The sequence below is a fragment of the Natator depressus genome, chromosome 7, assembly GCF_965152275.1.
Source record: "Natator depressus isolate rNatDep1 chromosome 7, rNatDep2.hap1, whole genome shotgun sequence".
Lineage (NCBI taxonomy): Eukaryota > Metazoa > Chordata > Testudines > Cheloniidae > Natator > Natator depressus.
Genome location: NC_134240.1, coordinates 23,933,740 through 23,958,278, shown reverse-complemented (window position 1 = coordinate 23,958,278; position 24,539 = coordinate 23,933,740). Strand labels below are relative to the sequence as shown.

The 24,539-nt window shown below is 49.6% G+C and overlaps 1 protein-coding gene and 1 long non-coding RNA gene across 5 annotated transcripts in view; one reads left to right on the top strand and one right to left on the bottom strand.

Annotated features, from left to right (window-relative positions):
* The window catches only part of LOC141990475 (uncharacterized), a 29,143-nt gene extending 11,214 nt beyond the window's left edge, over window positions 1-17,929 (bottom strand). Inside the window, exons 1-4 of one of the 2 annotated variants that reach the window (XR_012640181.1) lie at window positions 17,797-17,929; window positions 17,157-17,357; window positions 16,889-17,021; window positions 16,049-16,119 (exon numbers count right to left, since the gene is read on the bottom strand). This is a non-coding gene — a long non-coding RNA (uncharacterized LOC141990475). The remainder of the gene's footprint in view (window positions 1-16,048; window positions 16,120-16,888; window positions 17,022-17,156; window positions 17,358-17,796) is intronic. The other variant, XR_012640183.1, reaches the window with a different exon arrangement.
* Window positions 17,930-19,729: 1,800 nt separating this feature from the next.
* CELSR3 (cadherin EGF LAG seven-pass G-type receptor 3) overlaps window positions 19,730-24,539 on the top strand; it is a 66,527-nt gene continuing 61,717 nt past the window's right edge. The window contains exon 1 of one of the 3 annotated variants that reach the window (XM_074957674.1): window positions 19,730-23,576. In XM_074957674.1, coding sequence (XP_074813775.1) covers window positions 20,126-23,576 — 3,451 coding nt within the window. In that variant the 5' untranslated portion in view covers window positions 19,730-20,125. The remainder of the gene's footprint in view (window positions 23,577-24,539) is intronic. The other 2 variants (XM_074957673.1, XM_074957672.1) reach the window with 2 other exon arrangements.

Here is a 24,539-nt window from a genome sequence, read left to right as displayed (position 1 = left end):
GCTCGTGCCCAGGCTGCAGGCATTAGCTAAGAACGGACAAACTCCTAGCTGGAGACCAGACCAGCTCACCTGTATGTTTGTTTTGATCAAAATAGGTATTAGTCTTAGAATGTCTTTGGTGTTTAGACTCTGAAATGCTTGTAAATTGCTGCATGCATTAATCTCACTTGTAATGTTGAAAGAAAATACTAAAGAAAATACACAAGTTTTGCCTTATAACTGAGAGTGTTTGCTCTGAACTTGTGAACCCAGGCATGGGAATAGTCCCCCTGCCCATCCAGACGCTATCAAAATTAGATGGGCCATCAAGGAACATGGCAATATAAAAGATTGATTAATGGCCCTATTGCACCTTGGAAATGCTACATGCAAGGAAGCTCGTCCTGTGGACTTGGGAGCTGAATGAAGGAAATAAAACAAAGTCACAGGAAAATGCTCCCTCTCTTCACTGTTTGAACTCTCTCAGGGCTGGAGCTACCAAACTGAAGCCAGAGATGGGGTCGGGGGGGATGTTGGACAAATCTGCAGGTGCCTCCCTCAGCACTGATCAAATGTGAGCAGTTACCCTCAAGCCATTCTTGAGGAACCCCAGAGAGACCACTGTCAGTCTGCCTCAAGGCTAGCCTGGGGTGCTCTGACAGGTAAACCCTCAAAGCTACAGCCTGAGTCAGCCAAGCTGGCTGAGTGCCGGACTTGGTGCTAATGTTGCCCACACTGGAACAGACTCTGCTCAGCCCAGTGGGGCAGCGTCACCAGTGAAATACCCTGCGTTGTTGCCAGCACAATAGAGGGTTCCCCCAAGTGTCGGTTTCCCAATGCACTTGTGGGCTGCGTGCTACTGAGCTCTGGCTTCATTATATAAGATAGAAGCTGATACAGAAGACAGTAAGGGGGCCAGCAGCTCCCTAACGAACCTCCTGTCAAAGCCCCTGGCCCCATGTTCTCTATCAAGGCCACTGTATTTCCTCCCTACCCGCCTGCTCTAAGCACAGGGGAGAATGTCTAGGTATTAGTACATTGTGTTGCCACTTCACCCATTGGCTCCTGGTCCCCTGCCAGGCTGCTGTGACACCCACAGTACTGGCTTCAAGGCTCTCCTCTCACCCTGTGTTAGGAGCTGTTGACCTCTGCCCAGCTGGAGCACTTGAGCTGAGGCAGACACTCCTGCACAGAGAGTTGATGCTTCTGGTGCAGGAAGCTCTTCTCAACACTGCCCCCCCCCCTTGTGCCAAGGACTCCAGCCAAGACAGCGTTGGTGCTTCCTGGAGCATTAGAGTGCACCAGGTCCCCACGTTGCGGAGGGAACTCCAGCCACCTGCTTGGGGACAGCCTGAGGATCAGGGTGATGGAGGCTGCTGTTTGGATTGATGTGAGCTGAAGGATTCTTTTGATGCCCAAAACTTTTCTGCTGGGCATTCCTTGGATCTCAGCGGGCGGGGTGGAGCGGGCGGGATGGCAGATGGGGAGGGATTGGGCAATATGACCAGCTGATAATAAACATCATGAAACAGGATCCACTTGCACACATGGGAGGAAATGGAAGGGAACAGTGATGGGATGGGAAAGTCTGACCCTTCTATACAACAGGAGATCACTGAAGTGAAGGAGCAGAACATATTGCGGGGGGGGGGGGGTTCATTTCAGCTCTGATGCCATAGTGAGAGGCTCTCTGCCCTCAGCCAGGAGGGTGAGTGGCTGTGCGGTTTCCCTGAGCTAGTGAGTTTCTGTGTGAATGGGAATCCTGTCAGGTAATCCGTGTAACTGCAGTGAGAGGAAAGGTCTTTGCAAATCAGAGAGAATCAAACTAGCTTTTCCTCTGTAAACTCATTATCCTGGAGCCTGTTTAGCCGTGCCAAGGCTGAATGCAGGCGACAGGCACAGATAACACACTTGAGTTTTCATTATATTTAATGGGCCATTATTAGACCAGTATCTCTTCAGATTAGTGTGTTTTCATTGTGTCTCACCGGTGAATGGCACTGGGGGCTAGCATAGGGGAAGCTATCTGTGGTCTATGACCCTTTGCGTTTGTCTTACTGTCTGGAATGATTCAATTACAACAGTTGTGCCATGCCACTGCCCTGATGAATTCCAAGTCTCTCCCCCCCCCCCCCCCCAAGTGACATGAGCTGGGTAATTAGAACAAATAAACTTGGAAACCCTCCATTTTTTTTAAAGCATCACTTCTCCTCCAATTGGATTTCTTGACACAAATCCTGTGTTTAAGGTGATGTGATGTGCAATCAGTTTGATGGCTGAGGCTCTCATTAGTTGGGCATGTGTCTGTTATGTGCTTACATTTACACTTCCCCCTCCTTTAGTAAGACCTCTGGAGATTTCTCAAGCATGTCCATCCATTTCTGACTTGTGTAGCTCCAGTTTCTCTTCCCTCCTTTCTCAGTCAGGATTGTTACTTTATTTTTTACCCTGTCCACCTGTGTGGCAGGCACTGGTGCACTGGCTGCCAGGACATGTGTGACACTTTTGGGGGAGATGAGCCCCATGACTGTAGTCTACTTGGGGGGGATTATGAAGTGGGGTTTAACTTATTAGTGACTGGTTAGGAAAACTCCATTTATTTGTTTGCCAGGCCAGGGTCAAACACCAGCCTGAAACCTGGGACTTAAATTTCAACAAAGCAGCTTCTGGTGCTGGCTGTTGATAATCTGCCCTTATACATTTCAGCAAAGCTGCTTGTCTGCTAATCTGTGTCACTCTGCTCCTCCTAACAGTGAAATACGGCAGTGTCTATAGAGAAACCACTAATCGTACAGAGCGGGGTTTGATAAGTGGTTTTCAGGGTACTGTATGAAAAAGGTGGACAGCTTTTGTATAGCCTTGCTTGTATTTCAGTAAGCACAGTTTTGTAGAGTCGCCTGTATGTTGTGATGTAGTTAACCAGAGACACTGGAATGGAGTTAGACTATAGTGCATTAGCTATTGTCCATCAGATGCAGCCTTATAGTGATGTCTGTAACCGAAGAAGCCATTGAGAGAGGAGCTCTATATCTTTCCATGTGCTTGCATCAATTATCTCCTTCCTCATTCAAAATGGGCTTTTGCTGACCAGCAGGATGCTGAGGGAGCTCTGAGCCCCCCTTTAAGCCATCTTGAAAGGTTTACGTTCTCTTGGTTCCTTGCCTTGTTAGACGCTTCAAAGTGAACCTTCTTCACAGATGTTTTGTTTCCATTGTGACAGTCTGGTATTCGCCATTTCCCTGGGTGTTCTTAGACTCCAGCATGGCTGTCGCGTTGATGGACCAGCATCATCACTGTTAGTGATTTCATCCGATCTCTGGGGACAGAATTGTAAATGGTGCTCTGCACAATAGCTGTAGATAATACTGTGGAACTTGCTTAAATGCTGGCTTGAGCTGTGCTCCATCTTTTAATCAAAGTGATGGGTTTGCCTATAGACTAAGCAGGGAGTCTTCCACTGTTCGGATTTATGGGGCAGGCCCTCTGATTCTCACAAAGCCATCAGTGAGAACCTCTCCACACATGACCTGCCATGCTAAGGGCACCCCAAATGAAACATGGGCTTAGTGTGCATTGTAGTCATACCTGGTAAGTTTGATTTTTGACACCACCAAAAAATAAAAAAACCCATTGACCTAGAATTTCACAGGCCAGCATAGGGGTTTTATGCAACGTTTGAGATTATTTGGGCAGGACACTGTAAAGAGGAGGGTTCAAAAAATGAAGTAGTTCAACTGCAGGGAAAACTTTCTGAATATTTTATGGCTCATCACAACTCCAAAATGCTAGGTCCAGATATTCCACAGTCTGTTTTAATGTGATCCTGGTGAGGACTGGTGCCTTTGGGAAGGTTGGGGAAGTTTCAGGGGTGATTATGGAGTTATTAAAAGCAGATTGTTTGTTTATATTTGGGCACTCTACAGGGCTTATAAATTCACATCTCAGCTGCTTTAGGAGCTTGGAAATCCACGCCCATCAGATGGGAAAAGAAGAGCCATACGCAACTCCTAAGGCGTGCATGGTACTTCTGTAAGTTTGAGAGACTTGTATCCAGCCCATAGAGAATTTCCTATGCTCCCCAAAGGAGGAAGGGATGAAGGTGCCACTTGAGAAGAAATCAGTACAGGGCTAGGAGCTAGGAACTCCTGAAGTCTCTCCCAGTTTCTACCACATGTGAGTCCTTGACTGAGCAGGCAAGGTACTGAGGATTTAACTTTTAATGTATCTGTGATAGGGGGGAAAGATTTATGTCTGCCTTGCATGGAGAGCACACGGGCTGCTGAGGATACAAAGACAACATTAAGATAAGTCTTCCAGTGTTTGTGTTTTCATAAACGAGGGAATCCAAAGGTTACTAATTAAGACATTTTTTTTAAAAAGCTATAGGGCAACGTAGCTCCTCCCAACCCCCATGGCTAATATTACTTACAAAAAACTACAGTTGTCATTGTCCAAGGAGCCTAAGAGTTAAGTACCCAACTCCCATTGAATTTCAATGGCATGTGGATGCCGGAATACCGTAGGCTCTTTTGACAATGACATTTCTTGTTAAAAGAACATTACTCAGGCTGCAAAGTCAAATACTCCAGTTAACGGAAACTTTGCCATGTGCTGGAGACAATACTTAGGTTCTAATAAAATATGGGCGTACATAAAACTATTGTAGCTTTCCTTTGATGTGTCTTCATGAGAGGGAGGAGCTTGTTTCTGTGCATAGAGCTTGTCCAGTTATGGAAAGAGTGACTGGACCTAACCTGAAAATGACCAGTGAGTTCCCGTCTCCCTCAAGGAAACTGAGAGAGCGCAGAGGAGAGTGGGGCTCCTAGCCAGGCCTCTGACCTCCACCCTGGCTTGGCATCAGCAGCTGGAGCACTGAGAGCTTGAAGACTCTCTTCTCTACGTACTGTTGGTGCCACAGCACCCCTGAGTAGCATGGGTGAGTCGCAGCAGGGAAACCCATTTCAGTCCCTGCACCACTACTGGAACAGCCTTCCACGGGGAGCAGGGGGAGGAAAAACCTAACTGGTTTCAAGACTGAGCTTGATAAGTTTATGGAGGGGATGGTCTGATGAAACTGTCTACAATCACATGCAGTCGATCTGCAACTGCTAGTAGCAAATATCCCCAGCAGCCAGAGATGGGACACTAGATGGGGAGGACTCTGAGTTACTCCAGAGAATTCTTTCCCAGGTGTCTGGTTGGTGAGTTTTGGCCACATGCTCAGGGTCTATCTGATCACCATATTTTGGGTTGCGAAGGAATTTTCCCCCAGGTCAGATGGGCAGAGACCCAAGGGCTTGGGGGGGAGAGAGGTGTTTCTCTGCCTTCTGCAGCATGGGGCATGGATCACTTGCTGGCTTGAACTAGGGTAAATGGTGGAGTCTCTGTAACTTGCAGTCTTTAAATCATGATTTGAGGACTTCAGTAACTCATGTAGAGGTTAGGGGTCTATTACAGGAGTGGGTGGGTAGGTTCTGTAGCCTGCAATGTGCAGGAGGTCAGACTAGGTGATCCCGCTGTTCCCTTCTGGCCGTAAAGTCTGAGTCTATGGGGTTGGAACAAACCCAGAGGGAATATGACATATCATCTCTGGCAACCATTTGCATTTTACTCCTTTAAAAAAAAAAATCTATAATCTTAACTCAGAAAGTAAGACAAAGCTTCAAGCCTTCTACTTTCACATGCTAAAAGGCTTGCATGAACACAGGGCAAGTGCTACTGTGAAAAGTCGACACAGAGCTCAGCCAGGAGCCGTAACACAACACTGTGAAGACATGGGTTCAATATACACCTCCCTCATCTCCAGTCCAATGGCCTGCAGCTACCCTAGCTAGACAGAAGGGAGATGGGAGTGGCTCTCTAAATAGAGAAGACTTTGGGTGTGGGCTGAGAAGGCCTGAGTTGGACTTTACTTTGTTTTGAGTTCCTTTTGTGACTAAAGCCCCACCCCAGGAAGTGGGTAAGCTCTGACTTACTCGAGCTTGAGGAGATGGTGTTTGGAGAAGGGTGGGGAAACCACTTGCTCACAGGAAGCATCTTCAAAATGGCTCCCTAGTAACCACTGCCAAGCTCATTGTAATATACTGGAGGGGAACATGCTTCTCACCTGCTATTAAAACAAAAGGGAGAGAAGTTCTTTCTGGTGCCATGTGACCAACAACAAAAAGATGCCAAAACTAGCAGAGGCAGCTTCTGTGAGTGGTTCTGTTCCTCTTTCCTAACACTCATTACGTTCTTGCGATGGCTCTGGCAGAAGTGAGCTAACCCATCCCAGATTAGCAGGGTATAAATGTGACCAGTCTTCCGGGGTGAAGTGAGCTGCCCAGTTCCAGGGCCCATTGTCCTTTCCCATGTCCAGCTGTTTCCCTAGAATGTTATTTCTTCTCTTGCTGAGCTCTCCAAAGTGAGATCATTTGCTTCAGTGCTCCCCCCCCCACCCCCCATTCCCTCTCCTGGCAGCAAGCTACTCCCGCTTGCCCCTGAGAGACGGTATGAAGCGCTCTATGACCCCTTTGGTGCCTTTGCCCTGGGAGACTATCCCTGCCTTGTAATATGCATGCTCACTAATTGCCTTGCTCAATCCCAGCATCTAATAACGCCAGACTGCAGCTGCACAGACTGACCTCTGCACAGAAAATGAAATACTGTGTGTGTTTAAGCGGTTCCCAGTGAGCTGTCAGTTTTGACTCGTGTGTGTCTGTCTTGGCTGCGCATCTGCCTAATCCCTGCTGTCCCACAAGGCGCTCTGCAATGTGATACCAGCAGCCTGCTGTCCAATTAAGGAGAGCAAGATGAGACTGACGCGTATTTAAACATGCTGGGGGCTTCTGGATGGACAGGGGTTAAATGTGATCTTAGGCTAAAGCAAAGCTTGACAACTCTGTGCAGGTTCCCTGCCTTTTGTATTGCCATGAGGGAGGTCACTTTCCTTCCCCAGGGCAAGCTGCCCTCTCTCCTTAAAGGTTGTTTTTGTTCTCCTAATACAGAAGATGGCTTTGTGCCTGTACAAACTGCATGTTGTGATCTGGGCCTTGCTGAGAGGGAGAGTCAAAGGCCTTGGGGTGGAATAACCATAAGGAGAATACGGTTTACAAAAGAGGCAAAGCTGTGCTAAGAGAGGCCTGTTTCCGTCAGTTCCACAGGCCCAAGTTTAGGAATAGCTAGCTGAGAGAGTGGCCGTGCTGGGGATTGTAAGGAGGCTAGAACGGGGAGAGCATTCAAGAACCTGCAGTGCCAGTTGTGCCACTTGTAGCTTTGCTAGCAAGACCACTTGAAACAGCCATTTTTTTTACCATAAAAAAAAAAAACCACAGGCCTTATTAGTTTTATTTGCACCTTATTTCAGCAGTGACAACACTCTCTTCTTGGGCTTAATCACCCCTGGGGTTCCATGGGCCATCACCTTTTCCCAGCCCATCTTTAATCCCTAGGAGTTACCCTGTGCTGTGAGTGTTCTTGCTTAGATTTTAGTTGCTGGTGAAGTAAGCTGAAATTTCCCCCTTGTTTCCCACTCCCTCTATTGCCATGGGGTGTCGGTGTTCGTGACCAGACAGAGCTATGCATGTATATTGTTTTGCTGAAAAGCAGAAACTGAACCCTTCTACAAATAAATGTGTTGTCTGAAATGCCCTATTAAAGTCTCTTAGTGAATGCAGGTAAAATGATTCTATATGTGTGAACTAGGATGTTATCTGGAAAAGTCCATGGCACCGTAACGTCTCCTCTCCCCATGGTCGCATCAGCTCTGTGCCTGTTGTTCCACATTTGCATTTCAGAAATGAAAAATCTCCCAAATCAAAAGCAATAAAGGCTCTTGGTGATTTATTTTTATAGCACCCAAGATGGCAAGCGAGGCCCTTCTCAGAGGACATAAGATGTTTACATGTGCGGTGTACACAAAATACAGTGAACTGAGGGTGTAACCTTGGGGGAGGGATGGGGGGAACAGACTAAAGAGCATGTGGTTATTCTGTGTAAACCAGGGGTTTAAAATATGAAAATAAAATACATTAAAATGCTTAAAAATACTCAGTGGGCAGCACCAAAGGAGTCTGGGGCAGAGACGTGAATGAGGAGAGTAGTAGCTTGGTAAGTTAGTCAGGGGCACATTGCACAGGCCAGGGGAAACTTGTGGGAATGCATAAGGGACCTACTGTTCGATGTTTCTGAGTAGGGAAGGGACTGGCCCCTGGTTTTCAAATGGTCTGGAATTTACAGCTTTGGTCTCAAGATATTAAATGAAATACAGTACTACAGTAAAATGAAACACAGATGCTTCATCAGCTCTAGCCTAAACTGCAGTGGTGTGATCTTCAGCTCCCCAGTCCACATCCTCCCACCAGAACGAATATAATGCATCAATGCAGCCATGCATATTTCTGCAGCCATCCTTGGTATGAGTACAAAGAAGTAAGGAATCTGGGGCCATGGCTGGTTGGACAAAGGTGGAAATGGGGTGGTTGTGAATTGGTATTTGCCAAATGCATTGCAAGTATATTTGGGCTTCTAAGGGTGTCATACAAAATACAATAAAATGCCCCACAAGCAAGAACAGATCTAACCTAAGACATAAGAATGGCCATAATGGGTCAGACCAATGGTCCATCTTGTCCAGTATCTTGTATTCCAACAGGGGCCAGTGCCAGATTCTTCAGAGGGAGTGAACAGAAGAGGGCAATTTATTTAATGATGCATCCCCTCTCCTCCAGACCCAGAAGCTAGCAGTCAGAGGCTTAGGGACTCCCCTGTAATGGGGTTGCATCCCTGACCATCTTGACTAATAGCCATCAATGGACTTATCCTCCATGAATTTACCTAATTCTTCTTTGAACTTATACTTTTGGCCTTCACAAAATCCCCTGGCAACGAGATCCAGAGATTGACTGTGTGTTGTGTGAAGAAATACTTCCTTCTGTTTGTTTTAAACCAACTGCCTATCAATTTCATTAGGTGACCCCTGCTTCATGTTATGTGAAGGGGTAAATAATATTTCCTTAGTCACTTTCTCCATACCATTCATGATTTTATAGACCTCTCAGTTGTCTCTTTTCCAACCTAAACAATCCCAGACTTTATAATCTCTCCTTATATGGAAGCAGTTCCAAACCCCTAATCTTTTTTTGTTGCTCTTCTTTGTACTTTTTAATTCCAATACATGTTTTGTTTTGTTTTTGATAAAATGATATAAATATTTGAGCTCTACTCTCAGTAAAAATAAGAGGGACAGGTCCACCAGCTATTCGACTCAAAATTTAGAAAACCAGCTTTGCTGAGTGAGAGACTGAAAAGGCTTGATCTATTTAATTTATCAAAGAGAAAGTTGTGAGGTATCTTGATCACAGTTTGAATAGCTCTATGAGAAGATTTCTGATAGCCCAAATTACCCAGTGTGCATTCAGTGCACTTCTATTGGGCCCCCAGATCAGGAGGACCCCCCAAGCACCAGATCTGGGTGGGTGGCGTTGCAACCTGGCTCAATGTCACTCCGGTTTGGCCTGAGTGTCCCTCTTCATGCCGAAGGAGCAGCTAGACAAATCTGAATGAGTAGCGTTGTGACCTGGCACACAGGGCTATAGTGCTGCTCACATTTGACTCGGCCAGACCTCTGACATGAGGGGAGCAACCAGGCAAAATTGAGTTAAGGTGGGGGACTCCCAATTTCCATAGTGCACAAGACCCCAAAATAATCTGGCACATTGGTCAGACGAGGGCCATGTCTACACTGCCACTTACATTGGCAAAATGTGTCGCTCAGGGATGTGAAAAAACACACCCGAGTGACACAACTTTTGCCAGCATAAATGGTAGTGTGCACAGCGCTATGTCGGTGGGAGAGCGTCTCCTGCCAACATAGCTACCACCACTTATTGGGGGTGGTTTAATTATGTCAACGGGAGAGTTCTCTCCCATCGGCACAGAGCGGCTACACAAGCGATCTTACAGCGGTACAGCTGTGCCACTATACAGTCGCTAGTGTAGATATAACCTAGATGATCAGAGTGATCCCTTCTGACCTCAAGAATTTATGATTGAATTCATGATCTATCAAACACAGAGACAAGCTACAATATGGGGAGGTTAAAGCACTTCTTCTCCTTAATTAGAGTGTGGCACTGGCATAGCTGGGAAAGAATGCAGGAGTCTTGGCTAAGATATTCAGAAGTGGGCGCTAACAGATAAGCTCCTAAATAAGTGGTGTAATCTTCAGAAGTGTTGAGGACCCACTAGCTCCCACTTTCAATGGGAAGTGCTGGGTCCTCCTCATTTCTGAAAATCAGGTCCCTAAGGCCATGTTTACACGATGCGCCCTACAGTGGCACAATTACAGCACCATAACTATACCATTGTACCGCCATAGAAGTAGATGCTTCCTACAGCGACAAGGGGTTCTTCCGTCCCTGTAGAAACTCCACCTCTTCAAGCAATGGAAGAATGCTTCCATCCATCTAGCTGTGTCTACGCTGGGGGTTCGATCAGCAGAGCTACAGAGCTCAGGCGTGTGAATTTGTCACACTCTGTGTAAGGTGGCTGAATCGCCAGCAAGCAGGCTCCATGCACAGAGCCTGAATACTGTACTCACAACACCAATGTGCAATTCTACCTTCACTGTATGTGCATTACAAGGACATCAATATACTGCATAGTGTAGACATTCGTGGAGTGCTCTCAGTGAGCTCCATGCTGTAAACAGCACAGAGGTGGAGGCAGTCCCTGCATTAAAGTCACCGAGCAAATACTTGCTACTATTGACTTCAGTGGGACTAAGTTCATAGTAACTGTTCGCAGGCTCAGGCTCTTCATAACTTTCCCCTTCCTTGTACTTCTCCTGCTCATCCCTGCTCCCTTTTAGTTACCCCTCACCCGTGTTTGTCCCCCCTTTCCACTCCTCAAGGTGAATTTTAGATTTTTTTCCATTCCCCAACATCCCCCCTCCCCCACTACCTAGCCAGCTCTCTTTGGATTCTGCTTTCTTAGGAGGGACTCTGCTGATGTTACTTTCTTCTGACATCTCGTGCTGAACACTAATGAGGATGTAAACCCCTGTTATTCCTAAGCCTATTACAGGCTTCGGTGGATTAGGCTGCGATATTAGTTGAGTGAGATAAAACTAACAACTAAGTCATGAGACTGACAAAGTAATAAACCAAAACTGACAAGAGAGCAGCCCCAAACGTAAAAGTTGGGGCGTCTTTTTCTCAATTGGCAATGCAACTTTCCCTCTAGTCTTGTTCTTCTCAAATGTGAAAGGTTAGATTGTCCTTTCAGGGAGCAAGAGCAGATTAGCTAAATCAGTGCTATACGCACATGCAGACTTGTTCACAGAGAAGAAGCCAAATGGCTGCAGCTGTTATATTCCAGATAACCTGGCATCCTATTAGCAGGGTCCTGGAGAATCTCTGCCCAGCTAATATCCACCTCTGCTCAACTCCTTTTTGCATGGAAAAAAGGGAAGCTGTCTGCCTGAGAAACAAAAGCCCATTCTTTGTGAATGCGATAAAATCAGCTCTGCTGCAAAATCTACATTCAGAGTCACTGGCGATGCCTTGCCACTAAGATCCAGATTAGATCACAGACATTCTGGAAGCCATGAAATTCTGAAGCAGATGCGTCTTTTGGCACAATGATTTGTTACTGGTGTAATGTTTTTACCTGACTCCTAATGGCCTTCCTAAGCCCTATAGCAATGCGGAATACTGCTGCTGTGATAGGGCTCTAACCACTAGCAGCCTGCCAGACCATCCATTCCTGCCTACTGTTGCAGATGGCACCGAGTGAGTGGGTCTTTCTAGTATTGCTTTGTTTTTCTAAGACCCAAATGGCTCCCCAGAGTAGAGCTGCACTAATTACAAGAATGGCTCTTCAATCCCACTAGCTTGCACATCCTGGGTGCTAACACTTCAGAGGGAGACCCTTAGCCTGCCCCGAAAAACAGCCGTGTCACGCAGCTGGGGGCAGGCACAGGAGCCAGCAGAAGAGACCGTTCCCAACAGGTTCACTTGTGCCTACCATTTTGTGTGTGTGCCATATTGGCTGGAAGCTCTTTAAATAGCACCAGAAGGAAGCCCTGGAGCGAGGCAACAGTGACTCGGCACTAACGTGTTTTCCCCGCCACCTCTGCCTGCATTTCAGCTACCAATCACTTGGTTACTGTTTGTAAAGGGCTTTAAACATTCACAAAGTATTATTATAGAGAGCCTGCGGCTTCAGCATTACGCCACTGTTTGTGAAGCCTCCTGAACTGTTCAGGTCGGAGTTGTCTTGCAAGATATTCCCCATTTCCCCCTTCTGAGTTCAGCTCTCATCACAGCACTGCTGGGCTATCAGGAGGGCTTCCCTCCCCTATTACATGAGCCTCCCCGCCTCCATTTCTGCATCACTCCCCTTCTTTGCCAGCTGGGTTAAAGACAGATCTGAAGCCTGCTCTCTGCATGGCACAGTCCGTGCTTTCACTAGATGCCTGGACCATTTCCCAGTGGGTACTTTGGTACTTTAAAAATTAAACTCTTGGGCCTGATGAATGTGGAGGATTTTATTGTTATTGCTTCAAACCAGCCAAGTCACCCATACGGTGAGATTTCTCCCCTTCCCCTAGCTGGTCCATGTAGCTCATTTGGAAGTGCACAAAGAACTCGCTGCTGCATGCCGTTCTTTGTGAGCAAGGACGCTGGCTGGATTGGGTATGTTCATCTTCCAACTTTTTCTTTGGATAATGTCAGAGAACAGGGAGGTGGACATTGGAATTGGTAAGTCAAGAACTCTAGCACACCTAGTCCTGAGAAGACTTGGAACACTCAACCCTGGAAATGGACAAATGATTATTTCTTATTTAAATCATATTTATCATAGTGCCTAGGAGCCCCAGTCATGGGCCAGGACCCCATTGTGCTAGGCACTATACAAACACAGTAAAAGGACTGTCCCTGCCCCCAAAGAGCTTACAGAGACTGTAACCGGGTGGCTCACCCATCAAAGGGCTGTGGTTAGCCAACCCTGCTCACAGAATGAGTCACATCTGGAAAAGATCAGGATGACTGCCCTGCAAAGAGCAGCAGGAGGCTGCAAGGAAGGGGAATGGGGGAGTTCAGGGAATGGTAGACAGACTGTGAAAGGCTTCGGCAGGGAAGACTCTGACTAAGAGAGCTGTGACAGGAGTGAGTAGGAGGCTCCTGCTAGGGACCCTGACTTAGAGAAGGGTTTTAGACTGGAAGCCAGAACCAGAGAGCTGAGAGAGGCTGAGCTCCGGCCAGGTAAAACCTGGGAGTATTGGATCCAGCTCCCACTACAGACCCTGACTGAGAGAAGTGCTTGGGAGCCTGACAGCCAGAGGGGTGAAGAAGGCTGAACTCCAGCCAGGTAAAGCCTGAGAAACTTTGTATTGGGATCTAGTCCTGGGGAGAAAGGCTGGGGACTCTCTACCTAAAGGGACAGAGTGACTGAACTGGGGTTGGGGCCTGGAGGGCCAGTACATAAGGAGTCAATAAATGAGGCCCTGAGAAGGGGAGAAATTGGTAGCAGAGCACTTCAGAATGACCTCTGGCTATGCAAGGGTGCTCAGGAGGCAGCTGGCCCTGTCACAGAGTCACCAAACAATAGATGGATACAGACAGGTCAACAGGGGAGTACAGGGAAACAATGAGTCAGTGTTGGTCAGCATAATAGGCAGTGGTCTCAGCACACCAGCAGCCTAAAGATTTTCATGTTTTTTATAGACTTCATGCCAGAGTGAAGGCTTAAAGAGATTTTAGAGGGAGGATAATGAGTTAGTTCTGCAGATGTTTAGGGGAAGCTTTTCTCAGGTGTGAGGGGCAACAGGGCAGAAAACAAAGGTGCTTGTTTGAAAATGTAAAGAGTTGGCGATAGCATCTGGCATCATGGGCTGATTGGAGGCAGGAGCTGACCTTTCAATAATGAATGAGAGATGATAGGTAGGGTGGGGATAGGTCATGGAGGCCTTGAATGTGGCACTCACAAGTGTACTGAAGGGGCAATCTGAACTGGCCACCAGAGGAGACAGACTGGATGACATCAGACTGTATAATGGATGACATTATTGGCTGGTGTTTCGAGTTTAGTAGCACCGAGCGGCTCTAATCAGGGCCCTGTTGCACTAGGCATTGTACAAACATAACACAAAGCATTTCAAAGTGCCTCACAAAGTGCCCATCTCCATAGTACAGATGGGGACACTGAAGCTGAAAGTAGCTAAATGATTTCTCCAGCAGGTCAGTGGAATGGGCTGGAGTAGAATCTACATTCCCTGCTCTTGCCACCCAATCACATTACCTTTTTCACTACCGTTGTGTTGGTTTGCTCCAGTGGCCCTTCTCCAAAATGTTCCCTACTCACTCCCTATTATTGTGCTGTCAGCTGGTCTCTCGCTCATGTGTTGATCCAGTATTTGCTGCCCATCACTGTGCTATCGGTGCCTTAGGTTTATGATGAGACATTAAAGATTTTAATAAGAGAGATCAAACACCCTGCTACCTGCAGCTACTGCTGTATGTATGTAGCTTGTGCAGTGCTTTACTGATACTAAATATTATTAGGAGCTAGTCATCTTCAAAATCCCATCTCAGAAAAAAATGTATATAGTACTCTAGAAAAACTTGTGCAAGCTCTATATTTAACCAGCTCCAACAACTTGTAAGGCCAGATCAGAGCTCTTCTTGTCCTCCTGCTTGTTCATTTCTTTTACTTGCAGAAAGTAAACAAAATTCAATCTGCTGTGGAGGGTGTCCAGTGAGTAAAGTCCAGCTCATCTATATTCTCATTGGTTGCTGATGTTATAATGACTATAAGGGGACAGCAATAACGTTACTTTAAAAAGTATGTTCTGTACATGTTACTGGGATTTCAAAGTGAATTCTATTCACATGCTAAAGAAGAACTATTCCTACTGCATAAAATTCCTTTTCAGCTGGGAGAGCTGAAGTACCCTTTCAAATGAGGTGAGCTGCACCAGCCCCTTGCTTCTCCTCTGTGCTCCTCTGTTTAAGCAGATGCTAAAGTTTTCACAGCAGTAATTGGCTGGGCTGTGCAAGGTGATCTCTATCTGTGTCGTATAATTGGATTTTGCAAGTAGGCAAAATGACTCCCTTATTTAAATACAGAAACTTAAATAAAGAGTTATGGCTACACTTTAGATTAAATAGGCCTGAACCCATTAAATGTTATCTAACTTGAGTAAATAATTATTGGTTAGATCCTCTTCTATATTCTGGGCCTCTGGGCCTTGTATCAATAGTTATTGTTGTAACCTGTCAGATATTTAAACATTAATCCTGTCTCTTCTTTTGCAAGTGGGCAGTGACTATAGCACAGAGAGCGGGGAAGCCTGATTTGAAATGCAAGGCCCTAGAGTATCTGCTTTTTCTGACTCTACACAATGAGAGGGGAAGCGTAAGCTCCAAATCTGAACCTCAAAACAAAAGCCAGCTGACTCAATGGCCAGTCCTAGGCATTGGTGTGAGTGAAGGGGGTGGTTTCTCTCCTTTGTGATAATAGGGACAATGAGGCTCTGATTTGAATTCTCTTCCTAGCCCAGCTTCTGTTAAATCTCTGCAGCAGCCTCCCATTAGCCAGTGGAGCATTGGCCTGTGCCATCCACATGCCAGGGCTAGGGGTGGTCAGGGCTGTACCATTGGAACTGGCAATGGAGTATTAACCCTTGGGATGCCCTAGCCCATGGTCAGATCTTTAAAAGGATAATAGTGGACATCTCCTCTGCTCCAGTGGCACAGATGTGCCGGGGAGGAGAACATTTGAAAAGTTTTAAAACTCTTAGGAAGGTTTGAGTTAAAAAACAAGTCTCTGTAATAGCAGTGCTCAGCTCTTTACAAATACTCACTAGGGTTATGCCTAGGGTGACCAGATAGCAAGTGTGAAAAATCAAGGCACTTTTTGGGGGAGGCGGGCAGTGGGTATAGTTGCATATCTAAGACAAAGCCCCTAATACTGGGACATCTGGTCATCCTAAGGATACCCCACATTGCCCCGTGTGCGAGTTAAATCAATGCTGTTATCCCCATTTTGCAGCTGGGGAAACTTAAGCAAGTAAATTGTTACTTACTCAGTTCCAAGGAGGAGATTGCTGTCACTGTCTGGATAGGAGCTTTGGAGCTTCTGGCTCTCAGTCCTCTGCTTGGAATTTAAATTCACATGTTAGAGTCTAAAAAGGGTCTTTAGATAAATAATAGGAACATCCCCAGTTACTGTTGCTAGAATTTTTTTTAAACAATGTAAGAGTTAGAGACCCTCATGCTTCAAAGCATAAACCATCCACTAACTGCTTGGGATTGGAAATAAGCAGGTGCCCACAGGGGAAATTTACAAAATTGTCCATTGTGAGGCTTCTTGCACCTTACAGTGAAGAATCTTCGATTGGCTATTGTTAGAGCCAGATATCTCATATGGCGTGGCAATCAATATGTCTAGGAGCTCTGAAATCACAGGAAGGGTGTGAGAGAAAACTGAGGGAAATGGCCCACAGGAGGTCTAATCTAACTTTCTCTCCATGTAACTTCTGATGTCTAATTTCCAAGGTGATTCCTCTATTTACATGGGCACAGAGCTAGGGTGGGGGCTTGCCATGAGGGATAACCTCCTTTTATACAATTTGTTCTTAATGTTTCTTGTGTGGTACAACTATAAATATAATGTTAGCAGAAAGAACACGCTACAAAAGAGCAATGAAATTCTATATTAGAATTGAAAGTGAAAGAAGGCTGTGCTCTGTAATTTGTCTGACAGGCTGTTTTCAGGAAGTATCTGGTGAAACTGATCCCAGAGCTTGCTGTAATACATAAATTAGCCTTCTCATAAAAGCGTTATTGGATCTGGTGATTAACTGAGAGTGACTCATGGGCAGGGGTGAGGAAGTGGGTGAAAGATAATGTAATGCTAGCCTGACCTGCATCATCCATTAATTTAAATGGAATTCTGGTCATTTGCTTTCTTCCCAATGTTCTTGGTCCCTCTTCTCTCAGCCACATGTCCCCTAGTTTCTGGTTTTCCTCTCATTCCTGCAGGAAGCACATTGCCATCTAATGATCAAAGGAAGGAAGAATTTCAAGACAACCATATGGGCATGGGAGGAACCATGTTTGTTAACTGAGAGTATAGAATTGAATCCAGATTTAAAAACTAGTTTATTAGCACCAGCACTGAATGCAACTTGCCTGTAGAGATGCGCTCTCTGATCACTCATCTTCTGTGTACTGTTGGGTCCGAGTCTTTAGGCTGCAATTGATGGAGTAATCTCAGACTCATAAAAGCCAGAACTGGTCAGCCCTGTTACATCATCCAGTTCCTCTCCCAAGGGCCAAGGAAGCAGCGTTCCAATTATCAATTTTCTCATGTTTTCTCCAGGATTTAGAATGCTAAATTTAATCAAAAAAGGCAAAGATGCCGGTCAGAGCTTGTGTACACCACCTCTTCTCATTTCCATCTACCCCCTGGCTGTGAAATTCACCGAGCAAATTTTATGGCAGTATCAACGCTCTGTGAAGTACACACTATGGCCAGCCTACCTCTGCTGCTGCTTCCGGGGAAGGGGCAAAAGAGCTGGACAGACAGAACAGGCACGAAGCAAGGAGAAAATAAGGGGTGATGAGAAATGCAACCGCGAGACGGTGTGAACATGTCCTGCAACAGCTATTTCCTGTTTGTGCATTTTAGTTCAAAAAGGGAGATGCTGGAGTGGGAGTTAATTTGTCTGATACATGAAACGTGCAAGTTGGGGAAGATGTGCTATACTGCATAGGAGCAGAGGCAGAGGCTTTACGTGGATTAGTATGTCCAGTTGCCTGGCCATCCTACCTGCTCCGGTCTGTTGTGGGAGGGGAGGCAGCACCCTGTGGACTACTTGGCCCTTGTCTTATATCAGCTACTGCTGGAGAGGCAGGGAAGGGGGAGGAGGAAGGGAAGGGAGCAAGGGGGAGAGAAGGGAGACACACGTGAGACAAAGGGAGAGTAGGCAAGAAGCAGAAACGGGCCGGGGGCTTAACCCCTTATAGTCATTCATGCACCATTCCCCTACCACAGCCATAGCACACTGCCCTGCTCCCAGCACCCAAATACGCCCCCCACTCCTCTGACCAGCTCCTTCCAGCCCCCGCCTCCCATATCAGCTCCCCTCACCTACCGGCACCCCAGCCCCTTCCCCGCAGCCCCTCCCCCCACACTTACAACACTCCCCCGTTCCTCACAGCCCTTCCCCCACACCCACCAGCACCCCGACCCATTCCCCACAGCCCCTCCCCCACCGGCACCCCAACCCCTTCCCCACAGCCCTTCCCCTCAGGCACCCCGACCCCTTCCCCACAGCCCTTCTCCCCACCGGCACCCCGACCCCTTCCCCCATCCCTTCCCCCCCTGGCACCCCGACCCCTTCCCCACAGCCCTTCTCCCCACCGGCACCCCGACCCCTTCCCCCTATCCCTTCCCCCCCGGCACCTCGACCCCTTCCCCACAGCCCTTCTCCCCACCGGCACCCCGACCCCTTCCCCCATCCCTTCCCCCCCGGCACCTCGACCCCTTCCCCACAGCCCTTCTCCCCACCGGCACCCCGACCCCTTCCCCCTATCCCTTCCCCCCACACTTACAACACTCCCCCGTTCCTCACAGCCCTTTCCCCTCCCCCACCGGCATCCCAACCCCTTCCCCACAGCCCCTCCCCCCCCGGCACCCCGACCTCTTCCCCACAGCCTTCCCCCCCGGCACCCCGACCCCTTCCCCACAGCCCCTCCCCCCTGGCACCCCGACCCATTCCCCACAGCCCTTCCCCCACACCCACAACACCCCCCCCCCGTTCCCCACAGCCCTCCCCTTCCGCCCTGCCAGCTGCGCGCAGCCCCCTCCCCAGTGAAACGCGCCATGCAGCACCCTGGCCAGCTCCGCCCGCGTCTCTCCCGCCCCCTCCCCCCCCCCCCCACCAGCCCACAGTGAAGATGGCGGCGGCTGCCGCCTGCGCCGGGCGGGCGCTACCACTGCGGGGCGGCGGGAGGGGAGCGGGAGGGCGGAGCGGACCATCGGGGCAGCCGGGAGCCATGTTGGGGCTGCGGGAGGAGGCGATGCCGCCGCCGCGGAGCAGCCCGGCCCGCGCAGGAGGCAGCCGCCGCCTGTAGATGGTGGCGGGGCGGCGGGGGGCAGAGCCAGAGGCGGAGCGGAGCCGAGGGAGCGCTAGGGCCGGGCGCCCGCGGGCGGGGAGGGGGCCGGGGGGAACATGGCTGAGCCGCTGTCGCCGCTGCCGGGACCGAGCCGCCGGGGGCGGCTGCTGCTGCTGCTGCTTCTCCTGCTCCCTTTGTTCCCCCTCGGCCGGGGGGAGCGGGGAGCCGAGGGGCCCGGGGGCTGCGCCCGGCGCGGGGAGCGGGGACCCGGGGAGAGCCGGGAGCAGGAGGGGCCGAGCAGGGGGCTGGCGTGCGCGGGGGGCCGCTGGCGGGGCTTAGTCCTCCTGGGTGGGCTGCGCGGAGCCGGCTCGGCCGCCGGGGCCTCGGCCGTGGGCAGGGGGTTTCGCTGCGGCTGCCCCCTCCCGCGGGCGGGGGGTCGGAGGGGAGCCCTGCCCGGGAAGCCGCGGCGGGGCAGGGGGGACCCCCGAGCTGGCTCGGGGCCCCTGCTGTGGGGCACGAAGAGGACTCCGCGCCCGGCAGCTGCCCAGGGGGAGCGGGCCGGCGGCTCCCCCTGCTTGTGGATTATAAACGCCCCGGCGCTGGCCCCGGAGCCGCCGGGCCTGGCCCGGGAGGGCGCTGGGCAGCCCCGCACCCAGAGCCCCGGCTGCTGGGCAGCAGCGCCGAGCCACGGCCGCAGGACTAGCGGGAAAGGCTGCACCGAGCCGCCGTGGCACCAAGGCAGGGAGCCGGCCGAGCAGCCAGGGAGCGGGGCGGGTCCGGAGAGCCCAGGCACCTTCGTCTCCCTCGGGACCGACTGCAGCGGGACCCGGAGCCCCGGGGAGGAGGCGAGCGGACAGCAGCGGGGCCGGGACAATGCGGCTGGCTCCCTGGACAGTGCGGGCGGCCAGAGGGACATAGCCTGCTGCGGCTGTGCGAGCCAGAGCCCCCTGCGCCCTACCCCAGGGGCCCCGAGCTCCCCCGGGGGCTGGCTGAGCGCGGCGGGCGCAGGGCACTCCCTGCACGGCGAGCGGCTGTGCGTAATGCAAGTGTCCAGGCACCAGCCCAGTCCCGGCGCGTACAACTGCACGGATCCCTGGCAGCTGGAAATCTGGGAGTCCCTGGCCCCGGGGGCGAGGCCCCGGCACCCGGAGAGGTACCCGCCGGCCTCGGAGAGCCGCTCCTGGTGTGCAAAGATGCAGCTGAGGCCGCCACCCTGCCGCCGCGGCCGCTCGCACCTCAGTGAGTGGCTGACCCTAGTGACGTGTCTTCAGCGGTGTGCAGGGAGACAGCCGCCCGGCCGGCGCGCAGGCGAGCGCTGGGGAGCCAGCCCGGACCATACTGTACGGTTGGAGAAGGATACGGAAGGGCAGGCGCAGGCCGGTGAGTTGGAAGAGGCCGTTTCAGCACCACCTGCACCCGGGACAGCTCCCAGAGCGACCCGAGGACTCGATCCAGCCCGCGCTCCGCCCACGCTGCACAGAAAGCAGGATCCCTGTCTGTTTTTTCACCTGTTTGATTCCACCAAAGGCTGTTTACAAACTCTTTGCTTTGTCGTGGACTTTGGGAGCCAGTCAGCCCTGGAGCTCTTTGCTCGCCTGCCAGTAAAGCCTAGTCCAGCTATGCAGCTTGATCTACCACATTATCCGCCTGTCAAGCAAAGGAGGAGGCGAGAGAGTGCATTCCTACCATTATTAAGGACTAGCAGGGCAGCCAACCGCCACCCCCACTTCCCTCAGTATAATTACCAGGTTCAGGTGGCTGAAAACCAGCCTCCAGGGACTCCTGTGATAACTATGGCAGCACAAGACCCCGATTCAGGGGAGGCTGGGAAGCTAGTCTACTCCATGGATGCCCTGATGAACAGCAGGTCCATGGAGCTGTTTAGCATTGACCCCAAGAATGGTCTCATCACCACCACCAAAGCTTTGGATAGAGAGACTATGGACCTGCACTATTTCCGGGTTACTGCTGTGGATCATGGGGTCCCCCGTCTTTCTGCTACCACCATGATTGCTGTAACTGTTGCTGACCGAAATGATCATGATCCAGTTTTTGAGCAGAGTGAGTACAGAGAGACTATTAGGGAAAATGTAGAAGAAGGCTACCCTATCTTACAGCTGAGGGCCACGGATGTGGACTCCCCACACAATGCAAACATCAGGTATCGATTTGTGAATGAGCAAGCAGCCCACTCTGTCTTTGAGATAGATCCCAGGTCAGGTCTGATCACCACCAGCGGGCAAGTGGACAGAGAGAAAATGGAGAAATATTCTTTGGTGGTGGAGGCAAACGACCAGGCTAAGGAGCCTGGGCCCAGATCTGCCACAGTTAAAGTCTATATCACAGTTCTGGATGAGAATGACAATTCCCCTCAGTTCAGTGAAAAACGCTACATCGTCCAGGTGAGAGAGGATATAAGACCCCATACAGAAATCTTGCGAGTTACTGCCACTGACGTGGACAAAGACAATAATGCTTTAGTCCATTATAACATCATCAGTGGGAACAGCAGAGGCCAGTTCTCCATTGACAGTGTGACTGGGGAAATACAGGTGGTGGCACCTTTGGATTTTGAAGTTGAACGTGAATATGCCCTGAGGATACGTGCTCAGGATGCAGGGCGCCCTCCTTTGTCTAACAACACTGGCATGGCCAGCATCCAAGTAGTGGACATTAATGATCATGCCCCAATCTTTGTCAGCACCCCCTTTCAAATCTCTGTCCTGGAAAACGCCCCCCTTGGCCATTCAGTGATCCACATCCAGGCAGTGGATGCAGATTACGGAGAGAACTCTCGTCTGGAATATAAACTAACTGGGGTCTCAGCTGACACCCCTTTTGTGGTGAACAGCGCCACTGGGTGGATCACAGTGAGTGGCCCCTTGGACCGTGAGTCAGTGGAGCACTATTTCTTTGGGGTAGAGGCTCGGGACCATGGCTCTCCATCCTTATCTGCCTCCGCTAGTGTCACCATCACTGTCATGGATGTGAATGACAATCGACCTGAATTCACCCAAAAGGAGTATTTCATCCGGCTAAATGAGGATGCTGCTGTGGGGACCAGTGTTCTCAGTGTCACGGCAATCGACAGGGATGTGAACAGTGCCATAAGCTACCAGATAACTGGGGGGAACACCCGGAACCGCTTCTCTATCAGTACTCAGGGAGGAGTGGGGCTGATCACTCTCTCTCTACCCTTGGACTACAAGCAAGAGAGGCGTTATGTGCTAACAGTGACTGCCTCTGACCGGACACTGCATGACAACTGTCACATTCATATCAACATCACTGATGCCAACACCCATCGGCCTGTGTTCCAGAGTGCCCACTATTCAGTGAGTGTCAATGAGGACCGTCCTGTGGGCAGCACTGTGGTGGTCATCAGTGCCACCGATGATGATGTGGGGGAAAATGCCAGGATCACTTATTACCTAGAGGACAATATTCCTCAGTTTCGTATTGATGCGGACTCTGGTGCCATCACATTGCAGGCGGAGCTGGACTATGAAGACCAGGTCACCTACACCTTGGCCATCACTGCCAAAGATAATGGGATCCCTCAGAAAGCCGACACCACCTATGTAGAAATCATGGTGAATGATGTAAATGACAACGCCCCTCAGTTTGTCAGTGCTCACTATCAAGGCATTATATCGGAGGATGCCCCTCCATTCACCAGTGTGCTCCAGATCTCTGCCACCGACCGCGATGCCCACACCAATGGGCGGGTACAATACACCTTCCAGAATGGGGAGGATGGGGATGGGGATTTCACCATAGAGCCCACCTCTGGGATTATCCGTACTGTCCGCAGGCTGGACCGAGAGAGTGTCCCAGTCTATGAGCTGACTGCCTATGCTGTGGACAGGGGGGTCCCCGCGCAAAGAACCCCAGTCAACATTCAAGTCACTGTTCAAGATGTGAATGACAATGCCCCTGTTTTCCCAGCTGAAGAGTTTGAGGTTTTGGTGAAGGAGAACAGCATTGTGGGCTCTGTGGTGGCCCAGATCACAGCCATTGACCCAGATGAGGGACCTAATGCCCAGATCATGTATCAGATTGTGGAAGGCAACATCCCTGAGATCTTCCAGATGGACATATTTTCTGGGGAGCTCACTGCCTTGATTGACCTGGATTATGAGACAAAGCCTGAGTATGTAATTGTGGTCCAGGCAACGTCTGCCCCCCTGGTCAGCAGAGCCACAGTCCACATCAAACTCATTGACCAGAATGACAATAGCCCTGTCCTCAGGAACTTCCAGATCCTCTTCAACAACTACATTTCCAACAGGTCCAACACCTTCCCTTCGGGGGTCATAGGGAAGATCCCGGCTTATGACCCAGATGTGTCCGACAGGCTCTTCTACACTTTTGAACGGGGCAATGAGCTGCACTTGTTGATTGTAAATCAGTCAAGTGGTGAGCTGAGGCTGAGCCGTAAGCTGGACAACAATCGTCCCCTGGTGGCCTCCATGCTGGTGACGGTCACAGGTAAGATATTTAAACTCTTTGGATGACTGTGATAGTGTAAACATTTCCTAGAGATGTTCAGGTGGTTCCAGGCTGGAGACTCCAACATGTATCTTGTGGTGCTGAGTTTTCAGCATTTGGGCCATTATTTTACTTAAAATCTGAAAAAATCAAATAAAATCAATGTGGGTATGATAGTATCCATACTACTGGAGCATCCTGAAAAGCGTTTGAAATGTTAGGATGACAATGCTGTATAACAGCAAAGTGTTGTTATTTAGCTAGAAGATCAGTTCGTTATAGCTTTAAGCATGAGGTGCTCTCTCTAGTAAATGCTGGTATTTGTGATACACTGCATAGGATGCTGGCTTGGGAAGCACACTGCTTTTCCTGGTGCCTGAACAGACTGCTCCTGCTGGTTCCTAGAGGCTGCTGACCCAGGGGCTGAATGTGCCATCTCTGTTTTGCTTTGAGCCCCTCCTAACTCAGAGAGTGAGCCATTCCCATCCTTCAGGGCCTGAGCATGCTCTTGCCACTGTGCTCTCAGCCTTTGCTGATTCAGGGAGTGAGGGACCAAGCTTGGGTCTCAAACTCAGCCCCTTAAAAAATCTTTTTCAAATGTTTGCTGTTACCATTCCCCTTTTTGTCTTCAACTCCCTTTTTGTTCTCCCCACCCTTCCAAAAATAGTTCATGTTTCAAAATTCTGGTTTGGGAATATTAATACTACAAATATTTAGGGCTACGTTTCAAAAGCAGCTTCTACAATTTTGAATTCATTTTTTGGAGTCCAAGTTATTGCTTGCACAGAAATTGGGTGTAAAAGATCGCACACACAGTTTTAGAAGAGAGGTTTAAAATGTATCCCCTAAATTGTCAGTGTAGGCCCTTGTGTGATGTGTATCCCCTATATTAATGTGTGTATCCATACTCACCTCCCCTGTGACATAGAGAGTTACTGTTATCCCCACTTTACAGATGTGGAT